General features: G+C 42.1%; 3 protein-coding genes across 5 annotated transcripts in view; 1 reads left to right on the top strand and 2 right to left on the bottom strand.

Moving 5' to 3' along the window:
• Positions 1–11,879, top strand: part of LOC127655851 (uncharacterized) — a 68,004-nt gene extending 56,125 nt beyond the window's left edge. For both annotated transcript variants that reach the window (XM_052143869.1, XM_052143868.1), the window contains one exon: positions 8,615–11,879. In XM_052143869.1, coding sequence (XP_051999829.1) covers positions 10,449–11,579 — 1,131 coding nt within the window. In that variant the 5' untranslated portion in view covers positions 8,615–10,448 and the 3' untranslated portion in view covers positions 11,580–11,879. The remainder of the gene's footprint in view (positions 1–8,614) is intronic.
• On the bottom strand, positions 1,096–21,129 carry il6r (interleukin 6 receptor). The gene is made up of 10 exons (XM_052143475.1): positions 20,761–21,129; positions 16,040–16,705; positions 15,823–15,946; positions 13,905–14,074; positions 13,560–13,711; positions 5,258–5,420; positions 4,154–4,191; positions 3,947–4,004; positions 3,582–3,699; positions 1,096–1,360 (listed from the first exon to the last, which is right to left on the bottom strand). Exons 1-10 carry the CDS (start codon positions 20,849–20,851, stop codon positions 1,096–1,098), a joined length of 1,845 nt encoding a protein of 614 aa, XP_051999435.1. The 5' UTR covers positions 20,852–21,129.
• Positions 21,130–21,495: 366 nt separating this feature from the next.
• The window catches only part of atp8b2 (ATPase phospholipid transporting 8B2), a 59,822-nt gene continuing 56,372 nt past the window's right edge, over positions 21,496–24,945 (bottom strand). For both annotated transcript variants that reach the window (XM_052143846.1, XM_052143847.1), the window contains one exon: positions 21,496–24,023. In XM_052143846.1, coding sequence (XP_051999806.1) covers positions 23,925–24,023 — 99 coding nt within the window. In that variant the 3' untranslated portion in view covers positions 21,496–23,924. The remainder of the gene's footprint in view (positions 24,024–24,945) is intronic.

Here is a 24,945-nt window from a genome sequence, read left to right as displayed (position 1 = left end):
GAACTTCATGTCATTATGTGCCCTTCTGTAGTTACTACAGTGATTAACAAATACCTTGTTAAGTAAACAACAGAATTGTAAAGATTCAGAAGGCATGTTTATGAATTTCTTTTTCTGTAAATTTAACAGAATTGTCTATTTGTTTTTACAGTGCCAGCGTGTAAATTACAACCATTTTAAACTGTAAAATGTACAGGTTGTTCTGTAAAGTGGTTTACATTTTAACTGTATTTTTTACATAATTATATTGGCAACCACAGCTGCCAGATGTTTTGTACGGTGCCACGCCCTGACAAATTCATATACAAACATATTCTACAAAAAAAGTTTCAATTTCTCATTGTGTTTACTGCAGAACACAAACCAGTAGGTTTGTGTCTTTTAAGACAGACTCACACAGGTTCTTCAGCTCAAAGTTACAAAGGAGGTTCAGATTTAGACGATCTTTTCTTAAAAACAGGACATTCCTGAAATCTTTGGTGGCACCAAATTTCATTACAAACATATTCTAAAAACAAACAACATAAACAGCAATGCACTGTACATCATACAATGTTCTATATAATTGTAACATTTTTATAAAAAGCACTAGTGGAACACGGGCACTGTCTCCCTGGAATTGAGTGGTAAATTGTTACAGTGATACACATAATGATGAAAGGGATCTCAGTTATTCTCAAGTTAATGGTCCCCTCTAACTCAGTTGTGCACAAGGCTACTACTTCTACCAATAGGTGATTTCCATTGTAGGTAGTATTGTCCATGCATATTTGCAAAAGCTTATTTACATGTAAGCCATTTATTTTAAAGACACTCTTGTTCAGAGGAACTTTGAAAAAGTGCTTTCACACCTTTACATATGAGGCTGCCATTAGCAACAGAATCAAACATTATGAAGAAATCGTTATGATAGCAGACAAAAAATATCAACAACACAACAGATCAGTGTTGGCTATGATAGTTGCTTCAATAACGCTCAGTGTTCTTTTTTTTTCTTTTCTTTTCTTAAAGTAAAAGAGCAAAAGACTGAGATCCTACTTAGTCCTTGTTACTGGATCGAAGTATATTCACTACAGAGAGGCTTTGCTTGTTTACTCATGTCTCTTGTGTAGAAGAGCCAACCGTCCATGGCACACCCTCAGCCCCTTGAGACAGGAAATAGTCCATATTGTGCAGATGAATGCCCTCCTCTTCCTCTTGCTGAACTGGAAGAGAGTAATGCTGGCAGTGCTCGGGAGGAGACCTTTCCTCTGGAAGCTGTTCGGAGGTTGGAGGTGGAGGACGAGGGGGAGAGTATCGAGAGATGAAGGAAAAGGGAAAAATCTTTTTTCCTTTTCTATACACAAAATGTAGCCTATGCCTGTGAAAGCGAAACAACAATGGAAAGAACACAGATACAGATGAGGGTTTTGTGAAGATAATAAAAAAGAAACAGAAAAGTTAATTGCAGATCTCAACCTTTTTAAAGCTGAAGTGTGTAACTTTGTGTGTAGTGGGTAATGATTATGTGACAGGGAGGAGGGCGGGGCCGGGTTGTGATTCTACACACCCGGCCCCTTATCTGACAAATCAAGCATCCGAGAGGGATAAAGGCCAACTGCAGATGGTGGCGCCAGGGAGAGAGAGCGTTTACGGGCAGCTGTGCGGCATCTTTGCGTGTTTGTGTTTTTAAAAATATGATTTATATTGTCAAGCCTGTTCTCGCTTCCTCCTTTCCCTTAATTCCTGTACAGATTGTTTTCAACTGGTTTCTGTAATGAACGCTACTCCTGCTATTGGTCAGTTATTCCCACCCAAACTCACACCATTGATTGAGCCAATGTTGCTGTGCTCCAATGCCACATGGTTTACACTTTTAAGGGGAAACCAACCTATAACAGCTTACTTTTAGATGTCTGCATATTTAGCTTATTTTTAAAGGATTAGTTCACCCAAAAATGAAATTTCAGTAATTGTTTACTCACACCTGTGTTGTTCCCAGATGACTTTCTTTTTCTAAACAAAAATGAAGAAGTTGTGAAACTAATTTCTCAGTGATGTCATACAATGGCAGTTTATGGTGACCACCTCTTCAAGCTTCAAAAGGGCACAAAAGTATAATTCAAGAGTCTAATAAATGATTGTTTGTGACTCATGTCTTGCTTTGAAGAAATACAATAAGGTTTGGTGAGAAACAAACCATAATCTAATGTGAAAATCTTCAACGACTGTTGAACTCCTGTGCGCATTCATGCGACAGCCTGCATGCAAGCTTTAGAGCTCCCTGCACGAGAGCAAAGCACTGTAGACTCTCGCGAGCTGGGGCGCATATGAAAAAACTCATTATGTTTTGATTCGACAGGACCAACAGTGATATAACAGAAAAACACAACATGGGTGCACACAAACCAGAGAACAGAACTTAAAAACATGTCTGAAGAGTTTGTTGTCAAAAAATAGATGCATTTCTATGCCCAGAACAGGAGAGAATGGCAGAGGGAGCGGGAATATCTGTCGCCTCTTCTCTATTCTGAACCTTTTTGTGTGTGTGACAGACGCCTGAAGAGACCTCCACAAAAACAATCGGTAGGTGTAACTTTCTTGGCCAAAACAAGTAGTTTTAAAACTACTTGCAAGTGTGATGCTGCCTTCAATATAATGTTATCAGAATTATTTTGGACTGGTGCCAGTTCATACCGGACAGGGCTCAAGGCGCGATGCCAAATATAGAAACCAAGTGATTGACAGAAATGTCCCGTCACTCGTCACAGCTGCTTAGGACAAAAACTCTGATTAACATGGAAAAGATCACTTTTATTGCTTGTCGTTTGGCATCTGGTTAGGATACGGTATGACTATAGCTACCTTTAGCCCCATCTCTCTGGTTGATTGAGGACTATTTATGCATCTATTTTTCGACTACAAACTCTTAATACATGTTTTGTTAGTTCTGTTCTCTGGTTTGTGTGTGGCCATGTTGTGTTTTTCTGTTGCTGGTGGTCCTGTCAAAGAGAAAATGAATTTTCACTTGAATGGCCCACCTTACAAGCAGCTGTAGTACTCTGCTCTCATACAAAGGAGCTCTAAAGCTTGCGTGCAGGCTGTCTCATGAACGTGGACAGGAGTTCAATGGTCATTGAAGATTTTCACTAAATAATACATTACATTTCAATTTTGTTTCTCACCAAACCGTATCATATTCTTTCAGAACAAGACATGAGTTGCATACAATCATTTATTAGACTCCTGGATTATACTTTTGTGTCCTTTTTGAAGCTTGAAGTGGTGGTCACCATAAACTGCCATTGTATGACATCACTGAGCACAATGTTTTTTCACAATTTCTCTCTTTGTGTTAAGAAAAATAAAGAAAGTCATATGGAGTTATAACAAATCAGGAACTGAATTTTTCATTTACAACTATCCCTTTAAGTATTTTAACAATGAAAAAATACACACCTCACTTTAAGACTTCAAGACTTACACAGCCTGCATACATCACATGCCCTCAAGTAGGTAGTTTAAAAAAAATCAGAGCTAATCAATCACTATACACTGTACATACTGTAATAATTGATGGAACATAAAATTAAGAGATTTACCTGAAAAAATAGACTGAGAGTATGGTGAGGGCTACAAGAAAACACAGCCCCAAAAGCCATGACACATACAGCCACACTGGAGCATATTCATCAGCAGCTCCAGCTATCAACACTGAACCTTAGAGTAAGAAAGCAGGTGAGGACAGAGGTGAAATGTCAGAGAAGGTACATTGTTAAGCTTCAGCAATGCTAATCCCCAAGTTTCCTGTTTTGACTCTCCAATAAAGAACCACATTATTTTCCATCTCGTTTCATTATAGAAATAACAGATGTGTAGCCTACAATACCTGAAGTAGAACAATGAGACATGGTAAGCTCATACCCACCTTATTTGCTCATACCCACCTTATTTTACATAGACTCACCTATATCAGGGTCAACTCCATATCCTCCAGAGGCTTCAGGAAACATCTCGAATGGTTCCTGAAGGAGAAGGAATTTTGTTTGTACTGATAAATATATTAAATGTGTGTTTGTGAATTTGTATAAGGTATAGATACTGTACAGCATATATGTCAGTGTATTGCATATGCTGTACAGTATTATGTTGATATTGTATTGGCTTTACTCACCAAAGTGCTGCTTTCAGAGGCAGTAGTAGTTTTAGGTTCTACAGAGAAACACAACACATGAACTGTTTTAGGGTTAAAATTAAATAGTTTATGGACCCATAAACCTGTTGTTTTGCCTTCTACAGGGATATTGTATAAGATATTAACACTTGTTGTCAGATATTCTATCTTGAATACAAATGTATTTTGTGTTGTTCTTTTGGCAGATTAAACTAAAATCTAAACTAATCTAAACTAAAATTTATCTTAAAATTAAACAATATTATCTTTTATACTTAAATTTATCTTCATAACAGTTATAACAAGACAATTAAGTGTGTGTGTGTGTGTTCATAATTTAATTTAAGACTGAAGGGCATTGTTAGGCATGACATGAAGCGGAGTGACTATATTCACAGTATGGCACAGCCTTGAGTGTCTTATTCCTTTCATAAAACCACAATAACAAAAATTATAAATGATAGTTCACCCAAAAATGTTAATTCTCTCATCACTTACTCACCCTCATGCCATCACAGATGTGTGTTTTTTTCTTCTGCTAAACACCAATTTTTTTTAGAAGAATATATCAGCTCTGTTGGTCAATATTGCTAAGGGGGGAGGTGAATTTATAATAAAAAGGGACTTAAATATTGGTGTTTCTCATCCACACCTATCATATTGCTTCTTAAGACATGGATTTTTACCAGTCATATAGATTACTTTTATGCTGCCATTATGTGCTTTTTGGACCTTCAAAATTTTGGTACCCACTTTCTTGAATTGTTTGGACATACAGAGTAGAACTATTCTTTTCAAAAAGTAATCATTTTTGAACTATTCCTTGAAGGGCACAAATGTTCATTAATTTAGTTTTTTAGTACAATCATTAGATGCCATCCTTCCATTAGAAGATTATAGTCTCTGACAGAACTTTGTTACACAACAAAAATACCGGTCAGCTATGGGTGCTGTACAGTGATATATAGCTCTGTGAAGAGATCATAGTTGTGCTTTATTGTGAAGAAAGCACAGCTATTGACCAATCAGCATCCAGGACTAGAGCTATCTATTTTATAATAAATAGTTAAACAATGATGTGTATACAAATGCGTTTATTGTTACCTGTCCAGGTTAAGGCAAAGACAGGGTCAGTCCAATCACTCCAGATGCCGTCATACTCATCCTTGGCACAAAGCTGCACCTCATACTGACTATCTGGCAGAGCATAGTAAATCATCCAGGACAGCCGATTTTTCAAACTTTTATCCACCAACACTGACTTGTACTAGACACAGACACACATACAAGCACAAATAAATAAAGCAGAAAACTCAAACAAACTCAAAACCCAGAAATGTTATTGCTTGGAGACAACTTAGGAAACTTGATGGTTAAATCATTATCTACGCAACTACGTGAACGCAGAAACTTCTAGCTATGCAAGCTCAATTTAGTGCATCGCTGTGTTCTGAAATTAGTCAAACCGCAACTAATAAAACAACACAAGTATGCGCTGCATTCTCAATGTTGCCACAGGGGGCACTACTGCAAGATTAGTGTGAACTATCCATTTCTATGGTTAGTTTACTCTTTCAAGTTAACAAGTGTCATGGCGGAGCAACAGTTTATGGAAGGATTTGATGGATCCATATTTAAATCTCTGCAATCATAGCAAATCTAAACACAGTTTGACACATTGTTTTTTGTTTAGTTTTTTCTCTCAATTTTGAATGCCCAATTCCCATGTGCTCTAAACCCTCGTGGAGGCTTAGTGACTCGGCTCAATCTGGGTGGTGGAGGACGAATCTTAGTTGCCTTCGCGTTTGAGACCGTCAATCGGCACATCTTATCACGTGGCTTGTTAAGCATGTTACCGCGGAGACGTATTCTATGTGGTATACATGCACAACTCACTGAGAACCACATTATAGCGACTATGAGGAGGTTACCCTTTATGTCTCTACCCACCCTAGCAACCGGGCCAATTTGGTTGCTTAGGAGACCTGGCAGGAGTCAGTCAGCACGCTCTGGACTCGCAACTCCAAGAGTGGTAGTCAGTGTAAATATCCGCTGAGCTACCCAGGCCCCCCAGTTTGAAACATTGTTGAGATGTCCTCTAAACCCTAAAGAGACACATGCAAGTCTATTTCTCAAGAAATGACACTTGGACGACTTGGTTCATAGTAAAGTACAACCAATAGCTGGAATCAATTTGACGCGCATATTTTCAGAACTTACCAGGTAGTCCAACTTCCTGGCTCACATTCCTCCAAGCGATGTCTTTTTTGTCCAGTCTCTGTACATGTATGACATATTCCCACACACCGCTACAACAATCTTTTGTCAATTTTTCCATACTTTTTCTGCTACTACGTCAGTATGTCAGTGACATCCGGACAATCTCAATGCTGATAGGCTTTCACGACAACACGTCATGCAAATTTCTCATGCGTTCGAGTCACATCATTCGTGCCCCCAGTGCAAATTCACGTCTATTTGCATCTTTGCATTGACTTTGTATGTAATCGCGCCACGCGAAGAAACACTTGCTACAAATGCACCTGTGTAAATGCCTCGGTTACGTACGTAACCTCGGTTCACTGAGACGAAGGAAATGAGACATTGTGTTTTGCTAACACATACAGGGAGTGTCCTTCATCATGACTTATTTGAAATTTATGATTAAATAATTTTTGCATATAGTGGTGTCGGCTTCAAGTGAGTTATACACAGATATAGTCGTCACATAAACTTTGAGCATTGACTGAGTGAGTCCTGCGTCAAATAGATCTTGAAGTAATCTCGTGGACGCCAGTGATTGCTCAGCGGTTAAGGCTTTGATAGTGACTGAAAGGTTGTGGGTTCAAGCCCCAGCACCACCAATATACCACTATTGGGCCCTTGAGCAAGGATGTCCTTATCTGCTTCAGTGGCGCTGTTTCATGGCTGACCCTGCGCTCTGACCCCAGCTTAGTTGGGATATGCAAAAACAACTGCATTTCATTGGCTATGTACCAGTACTTTGCACAATGACAATAAAGTTGAATCTTAATCTTAATCTTAAAATGGTGTTCAGGACTGAATGCATCAGTTCTGGTGTGTTTAGAGTGCTCTGTTCAAAGGCCACACATGTAGGCTCTGCAGCACTGGCTGGGGAATGCCTTGTGTTTGAGAGTGAATATCTTTCTTCAGTGGAATTTCTCATGGAGGCCTGTCCAGTATCTACCATCTCTAGAAACCAGGACTGATTGGGCCATTTCGGCACAATTAACAGAACTGTTCCAATCTGACTTTGTTGATGACAGAATGGAGGCAGCCACCGGGGGAAGCGCATACTTGAGTTTAGCAGCCATACGTGGGCCAGTGAGTTATGGCAACATACATATGCCACTACTGTTGTGTTGTCCGAACAAATCAGAATGTAGTGATTCACAATAGCAGAAGAAAAGGTTCTCAAAGCTAGAAAGACAGCCAGTAGCTCTAATCAGTTGATATGTTATGCCTATTTTGCACCTGTATCCAGTTATCGAAAGCCGGGTGCCCATTACATACCATGCACCAATCTGCATTGGATGCATTTGTGGTCAGTATTTTCTTTCTGAAAACTTGATCCAGCAAAACATCCTTTTGGTAGAAGGCTGGCACTATCCATGGTGCTAGAGCAGCCAGACACTTACGAGTTACCGCAATGCACATGAAAATGAAATGATTCAGTGGTAATGTTTTTTCAGTTTGAACTGAAACAGACACTGAAGAATGGTCTGTACGCTCTCATGCATGAACTCCTAAAAATGAAATTTACTGGCTGGGGAAAAGTGTTCTTTTTGCCCAGTTGTCATCAGACCAGTTTTTTACATATGGAAAAGCAGCAAGTTTTTATGTTTGCTCAGTATTGTTTCTGATTGCTAGAAATAACCAATCCCTGAGGTCATTCAAAACACACACACACCATTCATTTTAAATTCATTTCATAAACATGAGGGGAGCCAGAGACAGACTGAAATGAAGGACATTAAATTGATACTGTCACGATCTCTTGTTGTCTGCCCCGTGTTTCTTGTTTTCACATGTCACCTAGCACATTTCTTGTCATGTTTCCTTGTTGTCTGCCCCGTGTTTCACTAATCTTTGTCATAAAACTACACTTCCCAGAGTTCCCTGCACTCATCACTGCCAGCAGTCACTCACTGTTCTCACCTGTGTCCCGTTTGATCATCACTCTCCCTGTGCATTTAAACCCTGTTTGTTCCACAATCTTTGTCGATCGTTAAATGTAGTTGGTACGTCTGTCGTGGTATGTGTTTTGATCCTGTGCCTCACCCATGTTAATGTTTGCTCCTGTTTATTTCAGTTTCCCATCGTGGATGTTTTGATTTGTTCCCGTGTCTACCTGTTTTTGTATTTTATTTATAATTTCATTAAAACCTCTAACCGCATCTGGATCCAGCCTTCTTGTCTTCCCTTCTTCTGTTGTAACAGAACGATCGAACCAAACAATGGATCCAGCGGTTCTCCGGGCAAACTGCCGCCTCCTGGACCTGAAGCAAGGAAGCCGCCCGGTGGAGGATCACATTAGGAACTTCCTGGACCTAGCGAGCGCCACCGACTTTCCTGACTCCTCTCTGGTGGTGTTCTTCCAGGCTAGCCTGACCGGTTCGCTCCAGGAGCGGTTGCCGCCGGAGACGTGTGGCTGGACGCTCTGCGAGTTCATGGAGGAGACACTCCTGGCATGCGGCTCGCTGTTTACTGTGGGTGTGGTTGAGGATCCTGCCTCTTCTCCCACGGCGGTGACCCTCCAGTCGTCCTTGGCTCGTCCTCGTCCACCTGCCCCACCGGTCAGCGAGCTCGCCCCCACGCCTGTCGTCGTCCATGAGCCAGCACGGTCGACTTCGTCCGCCCGGAGGAGAAAAGAAGACGGGCTTCCGCCTCCCGGCCCACGCCTGCCCCGGTCTGCGAGCCAAAGCCCACGCCTGCCCCGGTGTGCGAGCCAGTGCCCACGCCTGTCACTGTGAGCGAGCCCACGCCTGTCACGGTGAGCGAGCCTGAGCCCACGCCAGCCACGGTCAGCGAGCCTGAGCCCACTCCAGCCACGGTCAGCAAGCCTGTGCCCACTCCAGCCACGGCCAGCGAGCCTGAGGCCACGCCAACCACAAACAGCGTTCCAGGGTTGTCAGCCTCATCCGCCCGGAGGAAGAGGAGAAGGGGAAGGGTTTCTGCTCTCCAGCCTCCGTCTACTGCAGCTCCGTCCCCAGAACCCCCTGTGGCTTGGCCCCCAGCGTCCAGCTAACCCAAGCTCAGCGCATACCACGGTCAACCAGCAAATGCCGATAGCCCCAAACGTCAATGAGCCAGTGCCTGTAGCCTCGGATGTCCGTGAGCCAGCGCCTGTAGCCTCGACAGTCCAAGAGCCAGTGCCAGAAGCCCTGACCGTCCAAGAGCCAGCGCCAGTAGCCCTGACCGTCCAAGAGCCAGTGCCAGTAGCCATGACCGTCCAAGAGCCAGTGCCAGTAGCCATGACCGTCCAAGATCCAGCGCCAGTAGCCATGACCTTCCAAGAGCCAGCGCCAGCAGCCATGACCGTCCCAGAGCCAGCGCCAGCAGCCATGACCGTCCCAGAGCCAGCGCCAGCAGCCATGACCGTTCAAGAGCCAAGGCCTCCCAAGCTTTCCAGAGCTCCACCTTCCGAACCTCCCGAGCTTTCCAGAGCTCCGCCTTCCGAGCTTTCCAGAGCTCCGCCTTCCGAGCTTCCTAGAGCTCCTCCTCCCGAGCCTCCCAGGGCTCCGCCTCTCAAGTCTCTTGAGCCTCCCAGGGCTTCACCTCTCAAGTCTTCCAGGGCTCCTCCTTTCGAGCCTTCCAGGGCTCCGCCTCTCAAGTCTCCCGAGCCTCCCAGGGCTCCTCTCGAGCCTCCCAGGGCTCCGCCTCTCAAGCCTCTCGAGCCTTCTAGGGCTCCGCCCCTCAAGTCTCTCGAGCCTCCCAGGGCTCCACCCCCAAGCCTCTCGAGCCTTCCAGGGCTCCGGCTCTCAAGTCTCCCGAGCCACGCAGGGCTCCTCCTCCCAAGCCACCTAGGGCTCCGCATCCCAGGGCTCCATCTCTCAAGTCTCTCGAGTCTGCCAGGGCTCCTCCTCCCGAGATACCCAGGGCTCCGCCTCTTGAGCCTCCCTCTGCTCTGCCTCCTGAGCCTCCCACGGCTCCGCCCCCTGAGGCCTCTGAGCCTCCAGAGCCTCCCTCAGCTCCGCCTCCAGAGCCTCCCTCAGCTGAGCCTCCCTCGGCTCCGCCTCCTGAGCCTCCCTCAGCTCCACCTCCCGAGCCTCCTATGGCTCCGCCCCCAGAGCCCTCTGAGCCTCCTACGGCTCCGCCTCCAGAGCCTCCTACGGCTCTGCCTCCCGAACCTCCTACGGCTCTGCCCCCCGAGCCTCCGACGGCTCCGCCCTCAGAGCCCCCTGAGCCTCCTACGGCTCTGCCCCCAGAAACTCCAGAGCCTTCCAGGTCTCAGCCCCTAAAGTCTCCTACGCCGCCACCCACAGAGCCTCCTGAGCCTCCTACGGATCCGCCTCCTGAGCCTCCTGTGGATCCGCCTCCAGAGCCTCCTACGGCTCTGCCTCTCGAGCCTCCTACGGCTCTGCCTCTCGAGCCTCCTATGGCTCAGCCCCTAAAGCCTCCTACGGCGCCGCCTACCGCGGCTCCGCCTCCCGAGCCTCCCTCGGCTCCGCCTCAGAGGTCCTCCTTGGCTCCGCCTCACCAGGCTCCGCCAGCCTCCCCAGTGGCCACTCCTCCTCCCAGGCCCCCTGAACCGGCCCTTGCCCCACGGCCATCTCCTAGGCCCCCAAAACTGGCCTCTGTCCTTTGGCCACCTCCCAGGCCCCCTGAACCGACCCTTGCCCCGCGGCCATCTCCTAGGCCCCCAAAACCGGCCTCTGTCCTGTGGCCACCTCCCAGGCCCCCGGAACCGGCCCTTGCCTTGTGGCCAGCCTCTGGGCCACCTAAACCTGTCCCTGCCCGGTCGACACCTCCCAGACCACCTAAACATGTCCCTGTCCGGTCGATACCTCCCTGGCCTCCTAAACCTTTCCCTTTGTGCCCCCGGGGACTGCCTAATTGGCCCCGTGGACCGTCTCATTTCCCTTGTTGCCCCCGTGGACTGCCTAATTGCCCCTTGTGCCTTCGTGGACTGCCTGTCTGCCCCTTGTGCCTCCTTGGTCTGTCTCCTTGCCCCTTGTGCCCCCGTGGACTGTCTGTTTTCCTCCCTGTTCTAGCCCCTCACTCCCTGGACATTTTGTTGTTTTTGTTGTTTTTTTGTGGTTTCTTTTGGACCGTCTGGAATCCGGTCCTTTTAGGGGGGGTTGTGTCACGATCTCTTGTTATCTGCCCCGTGTTTCTTGTTTTCACATGTCACCTAGCACATTTCTTGTCACGTTTCCTTGTTGTCTGCCCTGTGTTTCACTAGTCTTTGTCATAAAACTACACTTCCCAGAGTTCCCTGCACTCATCACTGCCAGCAGTCACTCATTGTTCTCACCTGTGTCCCGTTTGATCATCACTCTCCCTGTGCATTTAAACCCTGTTTGTTCCACAATCTTTGTCGATCGTTAAATGTAGTTGGCACGTCTGTCGTGGTATGTGTTTTGATCCTGTGCCTCACCCGTGTTAATGTTTGCTCCTGTTTATTTCAGTTTCCCATCGTGGATGTTTTGATTTTGTTCCCGTGTCTACCTGTTTTTGTATTTTATTTATAATTTCATTAAAACCTCTAACCGCATCTGGATCCAGCCTTCTTGTCTTCCCTTCTTCTGTCGTAACAGATACACAGTTCCCTCGAATGCAAATCTAAAATAAGATCTGTTTCTGAGTTAACATTTTGAATGGACATGTCACGAGCACGCAATTCAAGTGTCTCAGAACTAGAATGGGCCAAAGCCTGCTGTCTTTCTCCAAAAATAAGAAATAACGGCTGTTCGTCATAATGTGAGACACAGAAAACAACATATTGAACAACATTTTGAACAACAATATTCCCTTTCCAACAAACAGCAGTGTGGAAGAGGGGAACAGTATTGTGTGCCAGGAGCACTTAGGGCCACAGCTTGCGTGGCTTTACCATCTGCACTGTGGCGACATTTGGCGGCATTGAGGCAGCTGGTGCGGGGTTTTTAGCCAGGCGCTGGACCGAGACAGAGCTGGAGCAAGCCGGTTGTGATGAAGTACTGCTCTGTTTTGGCATAAAATGACTCATAGCCTGTGATTGTTGCTGTGTTGTGAAGTAGATTGGCATAACCATTTTCTTTCCAATGATCCACATTAGAGAGGATGTAGTTGCTGTGTGGCCAAGCTGAATAGGGCGCTCGCCAGGATTTTGACAGTTCATTATGAACTTCAGGGAAGAACAGGGCAGATGTACGGGATGCGGTCACTTGCCGGCATCTGGACAGCAGGAACCATTCATCAAGGCAAGATTGTGTTGGTTCTTCTGGAGGAGACCACTCGATATCGAGCTCTTCAACCATCCTTTAAAAGACGTGAAGCATCTCCTTGTCAGTGGTGTGTACATGCTCCTCACCCACGCTGGGGGAAGGGGCGGTAGCGTCATCCACTGACCACTCGCCTGATGCAGCGAGAGACATGACATCATCATCATACCCAATGTCAGAACCGCCAAATGAGATGAGGCCATCACGCACATAACGCATCGGCATAGACGCATTACATGGAGATTGAGGGGCTCACGTGTCGTGTGCGGGCACGAGGACCACTTCAGATTCTTCCTGTTCGAACACACGGCCCCACCGTGACTCCTTGTGTGATCCCTCAGATGTAACAATAGAGGTGGGTGGGAGGGCACAGGAGGCTGAATTGTCCCTCAGAATAAAGTGGATTCGTGAGCAAAGCGTCTTGAGGCTTATGCTCTCGCAGTGAGGGCAGTCAGTCTCCATGACAGCTCACTCTGCATAGTCATGGCCCAGATAGAAAATGCAGCTCTCATACTAATATGACGGCGGGATGTACATCTTTAAAAAGACGTGAACACTTAAGCAACTCTTTTATATATATATATATATAAATGCAAACACAATATAACAATATGCAATTGCTTGTAAGGATACACAACTCCTGCCGACGAGCTGCAGGTAATCAGAATGCTTAAGCGTTGCCATGAACATTCCACCCGCTGACTCGTGTAGTCGACGGCGAAGCAGTAGAGGGCTTCTAAATGAGATATGACTTGCTGTCTTGAAGGAAGAAAATTCTGAGGAATGGTGTTTACGCACCTGCTTTTATAGTGGACAGCTTCATGCCTAAAAGGGCAGAGCTCAAACACCTTAGCCAATATAAGAATAGTGCGTTAGCAGAACACAATGTCACTGAGCCAAAAGGGAATGTTTTTTAAGGCCACCGTTTCATCCAGGTATGAAAAGTCCCCACAATTTACCTCCTGCGCTTGTTGGTGTCGATATCGCAGCTGAAATTGCAGGTAATAGAAGCCTTGCTTCCATGTACTGGGATAAGACCAGGACACTTTAAGTGTGTCCTCCTGGCCCTCAACTGCTCTCACCACAACGTTGGTTGGGCGATCTGGCTTAACTACAGAGAAAAATATGGTATTATTTTTACAATAAAATAGGTGGCAAGCTTTTAAAATTAAAAATTAAATACTTGAGTGCTTGTCAGATAGCTCATTGTGCCTGTCTTTGAATGATCTCATTTGATAATCAACAGCAAAAACATATTTTAAAATATCTCATAGCAACTAGCACAGAGAAACACAAGCACTTACTGATGTCCTGTAGGTTAAAGCTGATTACACGACTGGCAGCATTGCCTGCTATGTTCGTCACACAGAGTTGTGCCAAATGGAGAGTTCTGTCACCTTCCTCCACAGGAAAAGCACACCAACACCGCAAATGGGAGAATGAACAAGGCACATGGGTGGCATTACTAAAAAATCTTTGGAGGTAAAGAGACAAAGGAATAGAAAGATCAATTTAAGACAGGTGACATAGAACAGACTCAGAAACTGACCAGGGCTCAGGGCAAAAAATCCACTGAAAGTGACAAAAATTACCCACATATTTCGAATGTGGGGACAATAACTTTTCATACTTTTCGATATTTTACTGTCTCCTTAAGAAGAATCGCTTATGTTGTTTTATTCCTTTTTTTTAGTTTTTTGTTTTGGATAAAAACATCTACCAAATGAATAAATGTAAATGTAAAAACATCTGTACTCTGCAATTTGATAGATTTTATAGTATCATACATTCTGTAGTAATAGTAGAAATAGTATTTAGTAGAATGGGTAGAGCAAATTTGCAATGTCCATCACAATGTCCATTGTGCAAGAAATACTCTCATTCACTTGTGCATGTGAGAACAAGGAAACACTGTGAACAAAGATCTCTCACACATTTACGAATGTGCAACGCAGCAAGTTTATCACACAGGAAAAGGCACATGAACACTTTCCTCATGTAAATTAGATTTTATTATTACAGTTAAGTTTATAATAGATTTCAATACCCCACTCTTGATAAACATCTTATTATTTATGTACGTAATCCCAGGAAAAAATTATCTGTAGTAATCCAGAAATCACTTTAGTTTCTGTATAGTCACACAGTACAGATGTGATGAAAAGTCAAAGCGTTTCTCCCTTTGAAGTCACGCTCGCACACACATAATATGTGAAACAGCTGATACTCTTTAGATATTTCGTTGGTTTTATGTTATTTCTGGTAAGGGAATTGGAAAATTAGTGCAATCCTCTTAGTAGCAGGCTAGTAGCTACAAGGTTGTTTACTCGTGGTGGCTGCCGACTTGCGTTTCTCATTACTTTGTGCATAATATGTGAGTGACCAATCACAGGTTGCAGTACCTCCCACAGCCCTCTTCTCCCAAAAAGTACCTACCATGCTGTTGGAGCAAAGGCATTTACACAAAAAAAATTTCTCTAAACAGCTAATAGGAACAATAGTTCCTCAGTAGTTGTTCCTGTAGTGGGAAAGGGCTTGGGAACAGGGGCTGTCATGCTCCAAAAAAGTACCTGAAAAGCTTTGAAAAGCTTTCAAATCTGGTGTTTTTAAATATGTTGAAGCACGTTTATGATAAAGCCAAGAAAACTTCATTCTCAGATGTAAGACCAACGTGCTAAAATTTTATTGTGACATTTTTATATCATAAGGTTTCAGGCAGAGGACTTGAAATATGGTGCACTACATGCCATGCATGGTACTTTTTTGTCAATCCCGATGTGAAAATAATAGCAAAATAACATTTGTGTTCAATGGAAGAAAACACACAAGTTTGAAACTACATGAGGGAACCGTATTACTTACAATTTCTGACTCTCATCAGTCATTTGTCATGAATAAATAAATATGGAATGTTTAACCAAATTTGTTCACTGACATTACCTTTCTTAAAATAAAGTATAGGATAGGAGCCTCCCTCAAATTTAATGCCAGTGTTGTGTTGCATCAGCTTCCATTTTACTGTATCAATTTCCATTTTATTGAAAAAACTTAAGACAATGAAAATTCTCTATTTATGTTCAGCATAAGAAAGAGTCAAATAGATTTGGAAGACATAAGTATGAGTACATTATGACAGAATTTCCATTACTTTAAGAAGTACTCTGATTACTTTTAAATACTTTTCAAAATAAGTGCCTAACTTTATCATTTTTACACACTCACCCTCTTCTAAGTAGTAGATAACACAGAGGACGTGGGGTTACTGGTTGTTTGGATGTCCAAACACAGCGTACCTGGCTGGTGTGAGATTTCCTGTTGCACGAGACAGTAGGTTTTTCTGGAGGCACTGTGAAAATAACACTTGAATATGCATTTCTTGTTTCTGTGTTGATCTGTACATAATTCATTTACATGGGTGGGTGTGATAGAGATTCCTCACCACCAACGCTGATTTTGACAGTTGAAATCAGTCTCGCTCCTCTGTAGCAGTGGTAATTACCACCATTGGCCAAACTGAGATTAGGAAGTTTTAAAATCCCACCCCTTTCCACTCCCACACGTACTAGTTGACCATTCAGAGTCCAGCGTGTTCGCATTTTGATGCCTCTTGTCACTCTTGACCCTTCCTCTTCATAATAATCCTCAAATTCATCATCCTCAGAAAAGTTTTCCGGCCCCATGGTAACAGCAAATGCCTCTTTTCCCGGTTTGGCTCCATCTGATATCTCTGACTGGGTGTGTTGATTGACAGCACGTGAAACACGCCTTGAAGTGGTTTGCTCATTCTTTATGGATATGGGGGTTTTAACAGTGATCTTCATATCTTCTTTAGCTTTAGTATATTTACTAGAATCAAATATCTTTTGGTCTGTTCCAGTTGTTACAACTCTCTTGATATTGGTCTGATGTGTACTATTAACATCAGCGTATACTGTTTCTCTTTGAGTTGTCCATATGACAGGTATGTCTGCTTTCCACCTGTTTCTGTCTCTTTTATTCATAACAGTGGCCGAAGCCAGTGGCACATCATCCACAGTGACATCACCCCTGCAGCCAAGCACAACATTGCTTCCCAACTTCAGTACCAAAACTCCAGGAGGGGGCTCTGAAGAAGACAGTTCAAACAAATCCACAATAGCTCCTTGCATAACATGCTCATACAATGCCAGCCTCAGTCATTATTAACTTTCATTGCATCTTTTTTCTCTCCATACATTGACAGTTAATGGGGACTGAAGCTGTCATTCTGCCTAACATCTCCTTTTGTGTTTGACAGAAGAAACAAAGGGTTGGAACAGGGCAAGTAAGTAATTACAAAACTGACATTTTTGTGAGAACTATACTTTTAATTTCTGACAGAGTTCCCCTTCTGTCACTCCCTCGACGTTGTGTTGATTGTATTGACACAAGGGGCTTCTTTCGGGAGCCTCGGATACCTCTGACTATGAAAAAGACCAAGGCCAATGCCAAAATGTGCATGCTCTAAGAGAGCTTTCATGTTGGATCTACAGTGCATTGCTTACGGCTTTCTCCCTTCTCTGCACGCCAGTGCAGTCCACGTGCCTGGATGCTTTGACAGACTTTTAAAAGAGCAAACAACTCCTCTAATGAGCAATCTTTTCTCTAAAAGAGTTACACATTGGTGTTGAACGTCTTTCTCAAGACACGTCTTAATCAAGGTGCACTACCGCCTTTGCGTTGTTCTTGGACGCGGCAGATATCTCTCCGCATCTGACGGCCATAGGTGCTGCCTTGCTTGCCCAGGCCGCCGTGAGCGTGGGGCTGGACTGGAACCCTCCGTCCTCCCCTCAACCCACATGGCTAGATGATTGGTTCCTCAGTTCAGGGCGCCGCTCGAAGCCACGAAAGGTTAAACGGCGAAAGGGCCAGCACCCTGTGCGCGGAAATCGCTACCCTTTTGCAAAAGGATGCGATAGAGCCTGTCCCTCCAGCCGAGATGGAGTCAGTCAGTGCTGAAATGCCTCTCGTCATTCAAAGTAGGTACAGCCTACTAAAGCAGTTCCAGAGGCTCCTGGGGCATACAGTATTGCATCCTCACCTTGGTCGCGCCGCTAGGGTTGATGCATATGAGACCGCTCCAGCATAGAATCCAGACTCAAGTCACGAGATGGGCATGGCACCTCGGCATGTATTTGATCTTCACCCCCCTCTGCCGTCAGCTATTCAACCCCTGGACAGACCTCTTTTTCCTGCAGACAGGAGTCCCCCTACAGCAGGTGTCCAGGCGCATCGTGGTCACCACAGATGCCTCTAAACAGGGTTGAGGCGCCGTGTGCAACGGCCATGCAGCCACCGGTTCCTGATCGGGCCTGCGGCTACATTGGCACATCAACTGCCTAGAGTTGCTGGCTGTAATTCTTGTCCTAAGGAGGTTCACCCCAGGTGAGTCCATAAAAGCAAGAGGAATTCTCGACCAGACCCACTACGGGTACGAACTACTCTGTATTGGAACAGGTGCTCCACAGAGTTTGGCCATCATGGATGAATCCCCCTGTGCGTAATTTCCGTGGTACGGTTTCCCCGCCGGCGGACCCGCGTCTCCCTTGGGCAGTTCCCTCTGCCCTGCTGTCGCCATGTTTGTAGCAACTCCTCCCTTGCTAAGTAGGATCTACCAATGTGCCTCTTCCACATGTGGACTGAAAAACCCATGTGACATATTTGCCACATTTTTCACCTCCCCCCCAGCCTGGGCAGGATGTGCTCTCCGTAGGGTCTTTTTCCCTTGAAAGAATAGGACTGGAAAAGATGCCTTCCCCGATGCGTATTATAGCTAGATGATCCCAGCTGCATCGAACACTCTGTGAGGAGAAACATAGAGTACAAAAGGCAGCTGATGCGTCCTGCTCCCATGCTTGCCACATCGCTTGTTCCCACTCCTCAAGGGAATCCTTGATCGGATGCCGGGAACCTAATAAAAATAATATGACGTCTTAGTAGCGCGTTGGGGAGGGTTATGTGCAGTCTGGTGCTCATGCGCCTTTGGCACGCTACAGCCTGCTGCACCAGCATCAGCAGTTCACGTCACGTGGTCAGTGTAGGTGGGATATTGAATAGGGACCCCTTAAGTCACTACAATCAACACAGCGGCGAGTGAGTGACAGAAGGGGAACGTCTAGTTTACTAGTGTAACCCCATTCCATGATGGAGGGAACGAGACGTTGTGTTCCCGTTGCCACAACACTGTACCAAGCCGCTGTAATTGCCGAACCTTGTTCTCGGCTCCTAAGTGCAGAACCTGACTGAACAGAGGCACATCCCTTCTTTTATACCCGTATGTCCGGGGGCGGGACATGCAAATTCTGTTCGCCAATTTGGCATTGGCCTTTTTCATATTCAGAGGTATCCAAGGCTCCCAAAAGAAGCCCCTTGTGTCACTACAATCAACACAACGTCTCGTTTCCTCCATCAGGGAACGGGGGTTACACTAGTAACCTAGACGTTTTTCTTTACAAAATGTCTTGTGTACAGTTGTCTTTGTATATGCCACATCTATTGGCTGAATACATGATACTCCAACATGGGCGAGTATATACATTTCATAGTTCACTGGCTTGGTTTAATATGAAACAAAATTATGCAATAAAGAGCTACTTTTGCTTTCAGTTCCTTTTATTAAAAACCCCCAGATTCTCCCCTAACCTCTTTCTTTCTCTGTCTCTCATTTCAAGTTGAACTAAAATGACATCACACAAAAGCAATACAATGTCAGAATCCTTATAATTAGATGAAAAAAATAAATCACTATATGTAGAAGAAAAATAATAAGATCATAAATGGAAATTTTTTATTGTTGAGACCTATAAAATGTTACAACTTATTACTATGCATGTCATACGCAAGCACCTGCTTTAACTTTACCAGGGAAATCCATCTTAAATCATCTTTGATGGCACTTTTTCCATCTATGTAATGCGTAAGGGGCAGTTCAGACCCAATTCGTTCTTGCGCTAAAAAAAAAGAAGCTAGACAGCATAAAGAATGGAGCAACTGTTACGAGACTTATTTTTTAAAGGAATATTCTAGGCTCAATTAAAGTAAATTCAATAGACAGCATTTATTTTGTGGAATAATGTTACTTGCCACAAAAATTTATTTAGACTTGTCCTTCCTTTTCTTATGAAAAAAGGAAAAATCTGGGCTCCAGTGAGGCAATTACAATGGAAGTGAATGGGACCAATCCGTAAACATTAAAATATCAATGTTTCAAAGTATAGCCACAAGACGTAAAGATTTGTATTAACATGATTTTAGTGTAATAATTGCTTACTAACCTTTTCCGTGTAAAGTCATAGCCAGTTTTACAACTTCATTGCAATGACGATGTAGGCTAACACCGACATTTATTATAATGGGCTTGTGTGACAATTTATACAGGTTTATATATGTTTATACATGTTAGAACATTGATCATTATCTTTAATCCTCGTTAATAAATGATACCCTTATGAAAACTACCCATAGATTTACTGTAGTACTATTGTATTAATAACCACGAATAATCATGTTTTTTTTTTTTGGGCAGTAACCACGGTTTTGATGCAATTTACCATGGTTTTACTACAGCATTACCATAGTGTCCATATAGTAACTTGTTTTTAATAATATTAGCCATGTAAAAAAAGCAGCGTAATAATTTTCTGATCAGACCAATAAATATATAGGCCTATATAAAAAAAAATTTAAGTTACTTATTATATCCAAAGATTTCGTAAGAATTTAATGTATTAGAGGTATCGGTTTAGTATCGATATCGGGAGATATTGGCCTAAAAGTATTCGGGAGATAGTGGCCGAAAAGAAAATAAGTGGTATCGCCCATCTCTACCAATAATCACTTTTTACGGCTTTACATATTGCTCCATTTTCTGCTTATGGCAAACCTAAACCACATAACTGAGATGAGAACAGAAGAATCAAATTCCGACTTAAATATCAACATTGTAATATCATATGACCATGTCAGAGAAAGAGAGAGAAATAGAGAGAGGTAGAAAGAGAGAGAAAGAAAGAGAGAGAGAGAGAATTTTGCTCAGCTAAAAAGTCAAAATATATAAGCAACAAGTATTTGGTTCCATAACTCAAAATAAATAATTATCTTGGTTCTATTGTGAAATAAAAAATAAAATGAAAGATGAATTACCTTTTCGACTACACAGATCATCTTTCACAGCAGAGTGAACTTTGAACGCAGCTAATAAACCGATTAACTTGAGCGCAGACCCGGCCCACATTATTATTGGGGCTTAGAATCCACCTCTAAAAAGAATCAAGCTCAAAAAAATCACAGTATAACCCGACATAATGTCGTAACTGCAAGGTTAACGAGGGAAATTCTTACATTTTTGGCCGTCAAAATTTTGGCAGCCCCAATTGGCAGAAAAACTGATATTATACAGTTCAAAAATATTTTCAGTTCCTTCAAGAAATCAACCAGAAGCTCGCATGTTTGTGAGGGATTCAGAAGACTGCAGCCCCTTCCCCTTCCGCCGCATAATGAACTATCTACTTGAACAAATCCGCTCTTGCGCAACTGTTGAACCACAAAGACAAAGTTCCCATTTGACTAGACGAAGACCGAGAAACAAAGTATTTCTGTCTGTGGTCAGGTTTATAAAACGTAATTTTAGGCAAATACGGTGGATATCCCAACATCTACTAAAATCACAGAGGGTTGCCAATACAAAGTCAATTTATGGACAAAAAATGTGAGGTGAAAATTTCATTAGAATGAGTTTCCCATTAAATTAAACTTTTTAGGCCATGTTAATGATATATTGGCCTATTTAAAATAGGCATTCAAAGATTTTTTTCTACTTTTCTCTACTTACATTCATTCAGCGTAGGCCTACACAATGATCACACAGTTTGATTAAAATCATTTAATTATATATTTCCATTTTCATTTGGCCCAGTCACAACAGCAGGGTCACCTACTGTTTACAACACAGGACTTTACCATTAACAGAAACTGTAAGAGATACCCATAACATTTTGAGATGACTTTAAATCTCTTATTGCAATATACTTTTATGCGGTGGATGAAAATATGTACACATTTAAAAAAATAACACAAACTCTTTTAAGGCATATTACTGTTACCGCCTTTGCACAATATAAGAGCTAGGTCTAACTATTAGAGCGCATGGCAAGTAACAATGAGTTAATTAGCTTTTCAAATGTCTTCATCGGATCTCTCTCATTCACAATAAAATACACGCAAAATAAATTAAAATACTGGTGAAGGCCACATTACAAATTAAGACAGTCAAGGTGGAATCCATTTGGTAACTATTATGTGAATCTTCAAAAAAAGTCCAAACACACTCCCTTCTCCAATGGCTAGTCCCTCTAAGATTTAGCAGAGCAGTTTCAGGTTTGAACTCATTGGACTTCCAGTCAACCAGCTTGTAATCAAGATAGACAGTCAGGGGCAGAGCACCAATATGGTGAAAAGAGAGGGATGAGGAAAGAAGGGTTTCATCCAGTTGGGTAGAGTCATGTTCTCACTGAGAACGATAGTGTTTTTCTGGGGGATATTGGGAATATGGGAATATTCACTTCTCGGCTGACCATTCCATATATTATCATCATGTATCAGCACAATTTGAAGAGATTATCATTAAAGATAAAGTCAACAAGCTAAACAACTGCTGAGCATCAAACAGATAAAAATAAGTATTTTGACTCAATATGCAGAACAATATGTTGAAAAAGATCTTACATCATTAGAGAAAGGGTGACAGAGATTAAAAAAAGAAGAAAAATGCTTGTCATATGTACTGTATATAAAGAAATCCCTTGACTCACTGAGATTTCAAAAGATGAATATAAAATACACACTGTAAAAATTTTTTTTAACTTAAAAAGTGTTTGTTCTTCTTAAAATGTTTTAAGGTGTGTCAACTTAATGTTATTTAAACAACATAAAGTTGACTTAAATCAATATAACGTAATGTCCTTTTAAGTAAAACAGACTTGACTGTCTAAGTTCAATAAATTTCATTCAAGTTCATTTCCAACCAAATATAGAATTAAATTAGCTTTTAATATTATTGATAACTGTAGAAGTAGTTAGGGCTATCCAATTGTCAATAAACTGCAATTTGATGGTAAATGACCAGCCGATAATCAGAGAACAACATCTGATTCCAATATCATATTTAGATTTAAGCTTGTCAAGGAGACACACATGAGGCTCAACACTTTACACGCAAATCACAATGATGGTGACAATCATCAAACACATCATTGAGTAAAAAGATGAGCTTTGAATGACAAATTACTGAAAGTGACAACAAACACAAAAACCAACAGCAAAAATAAAAGCTGGAAACAGTAAAAATGTAAATAAAATGATGACAGTAATAATGTTTGCATAATTTATTCATGCCGCACTCAGTGCATGCTAGGAATCCAAATATCTGAGCGTGATGTACGTAGTTCTCTTGACTTATATTTTTAATTCAGCGAAATAGTTTTTCTAAGTTCAATAATTTATCACAAGTTTATCCAACAAAAACTTGGATAATTGAGTTAACACAACAAGATCATTCCAGGGCAGTTATTCTAACTCTACATTTTAAGTTATGATAACTAAAAGGCAAAATAAAATATTGTTTTTAGAGTGCAGGACTACTCCCTTTGAATTAATTGACATGACTGAGTATGATACTGTAGGGCATTTACTTAACTAATAAGTAGAAATGCATAAGTATTAACATATTTGAGGTAAAATATGAGACAGAAAAGGCTATAATTTTATGTACTGTAATGAATTTGGGATCTTTGTTTTCTTTTTTTCTTGCTTTCTATCCAAAATAAATATAAATGTACACATATAAATTAAAAAATGTAAATTTAACCAAAAATATAATTTTGCATATGAGGTCAATTAACATCAGCTACATGGACAGGGAGGTATGTGGTATTATTACCCATGTCATGTTATTTAGTAGTTTGTTATTTGAACAAGTTGGCTAGAACAGAAAATTCTCTTTCAGCCATAAATAGCTCAAATAACCTCAAATAAGTTAAACTTACTGACAAGATATGAGAGAATGTATACAATACAGGGGAATGTGACAACAAACCCTCTTTGTATTGCCTGTGTGCACAGTTTTTCCACTGAATCTGGATTTTTTTTCTGTATGTATTTTAATTTGAGCATGTCTTTACTCCCAAGCTTTTAGGTGCTGTCTTCACTGGTCATCTTCTCACACAGAAACATGACCAAACAAACACCAGAAGGTGGAAGCATCCACAAAAAGAAGTCCAGTTGGTTGATCCACCTTTAGTCATCTTTTCTCAATCGCCACTAGACCTTTCCTCTGCAATGGGGGGCGGTACAGGGCTGCTGGTCCCACTTATTCGGGATCCAGGTCCCCTCCACACAAACAAAGTTTCCTAGAAGAAAGAGTCGGTTTTCAGTGAACAAGCAGCAAAACAAGGAAAGTTCCATATGATTATAATATCAAGATAAAATGCGCTAGAATATGCATGCCTCTACCTAACCCAAAGTCTGTTTCATTTTACTTTTATTATCACATTACTATTAATTACATTAATTAACTGAGGCTATTAATACACTTATAGTTTTCAATGCCCATTTTTCTTGAATAGGCCTATAAACTGCATTACTTTTTCAAACTTCTTAAATTGACAAACTAAGAGTTCATTAAAATAGAGAGCCCTAATTAATTCCTAATTAATCGCAATTGTCCATCACACAAGATAATTTCTTGTAAACACTTAATATTTAGGAAGACCACAACAGGCAATTTTTCACTAATGATTGTTGTTTGTGTTCATAACAACAGCTTTAAAGAATAGTTTTATAAATAGATTAATAGTGTAAAAGGATTTTAAAATTTTGGCCTGTTTCTCACCCAAAGCGACCGTTTCACTTCAGAAGACATGGATTAAACAACTCCATATGGATTACTTTTATGCTGTCTTTATGTCCTTTTGAAACTTGAAAGTTTTGGACCACATTGACATTACATGGACAAAACACATGTTGATGAGAGAATTTTCCTTTTTGGGTGGACTGTCCCTTTGATAAAATAATATTTTCTCCAATTAAATAAGTAACATTGAGCAAATTTACTTGCTCTAGAATCTACCTTTTTTACAACTGCAACCAAGAAACTTGATCAGCAGTTTTATATGCTTTTCCTGTCCAACAAATTATCAACAAAAGCTGTTTGGCTCCATTTTTATGCAAGCCTAACATGCTTAAATGAGAATGTAAAGACATTTTTTGTTTTTGTATTTTCAACTAATTCTATGCAAATTAGTAAGAAAAAGGTCCAAAACAAAAAGTAAA

This window comes from Xyrauchen texanus, chromosome 15 (assembly GCF_025860055.1).
Source record: "Xyrauchen texanus isolate HMW12.3.18 chromosome 15, RBS_HiC_50CHRs, whole genome shotgun sequence".
In the NCBI taxonomy this organism is placed as follows: Eukaryota; Metazoa; Chordata; class Actinopteri; order Cypriniformes; family Catostomidae; genus Xyrauchen; species Xyrauchen texanus.
The sequence above is the reverse complement of the archived record's forward strand: the minus strand, read 5'-3'. Positions and strand labels throughout refer to the sequence as shown.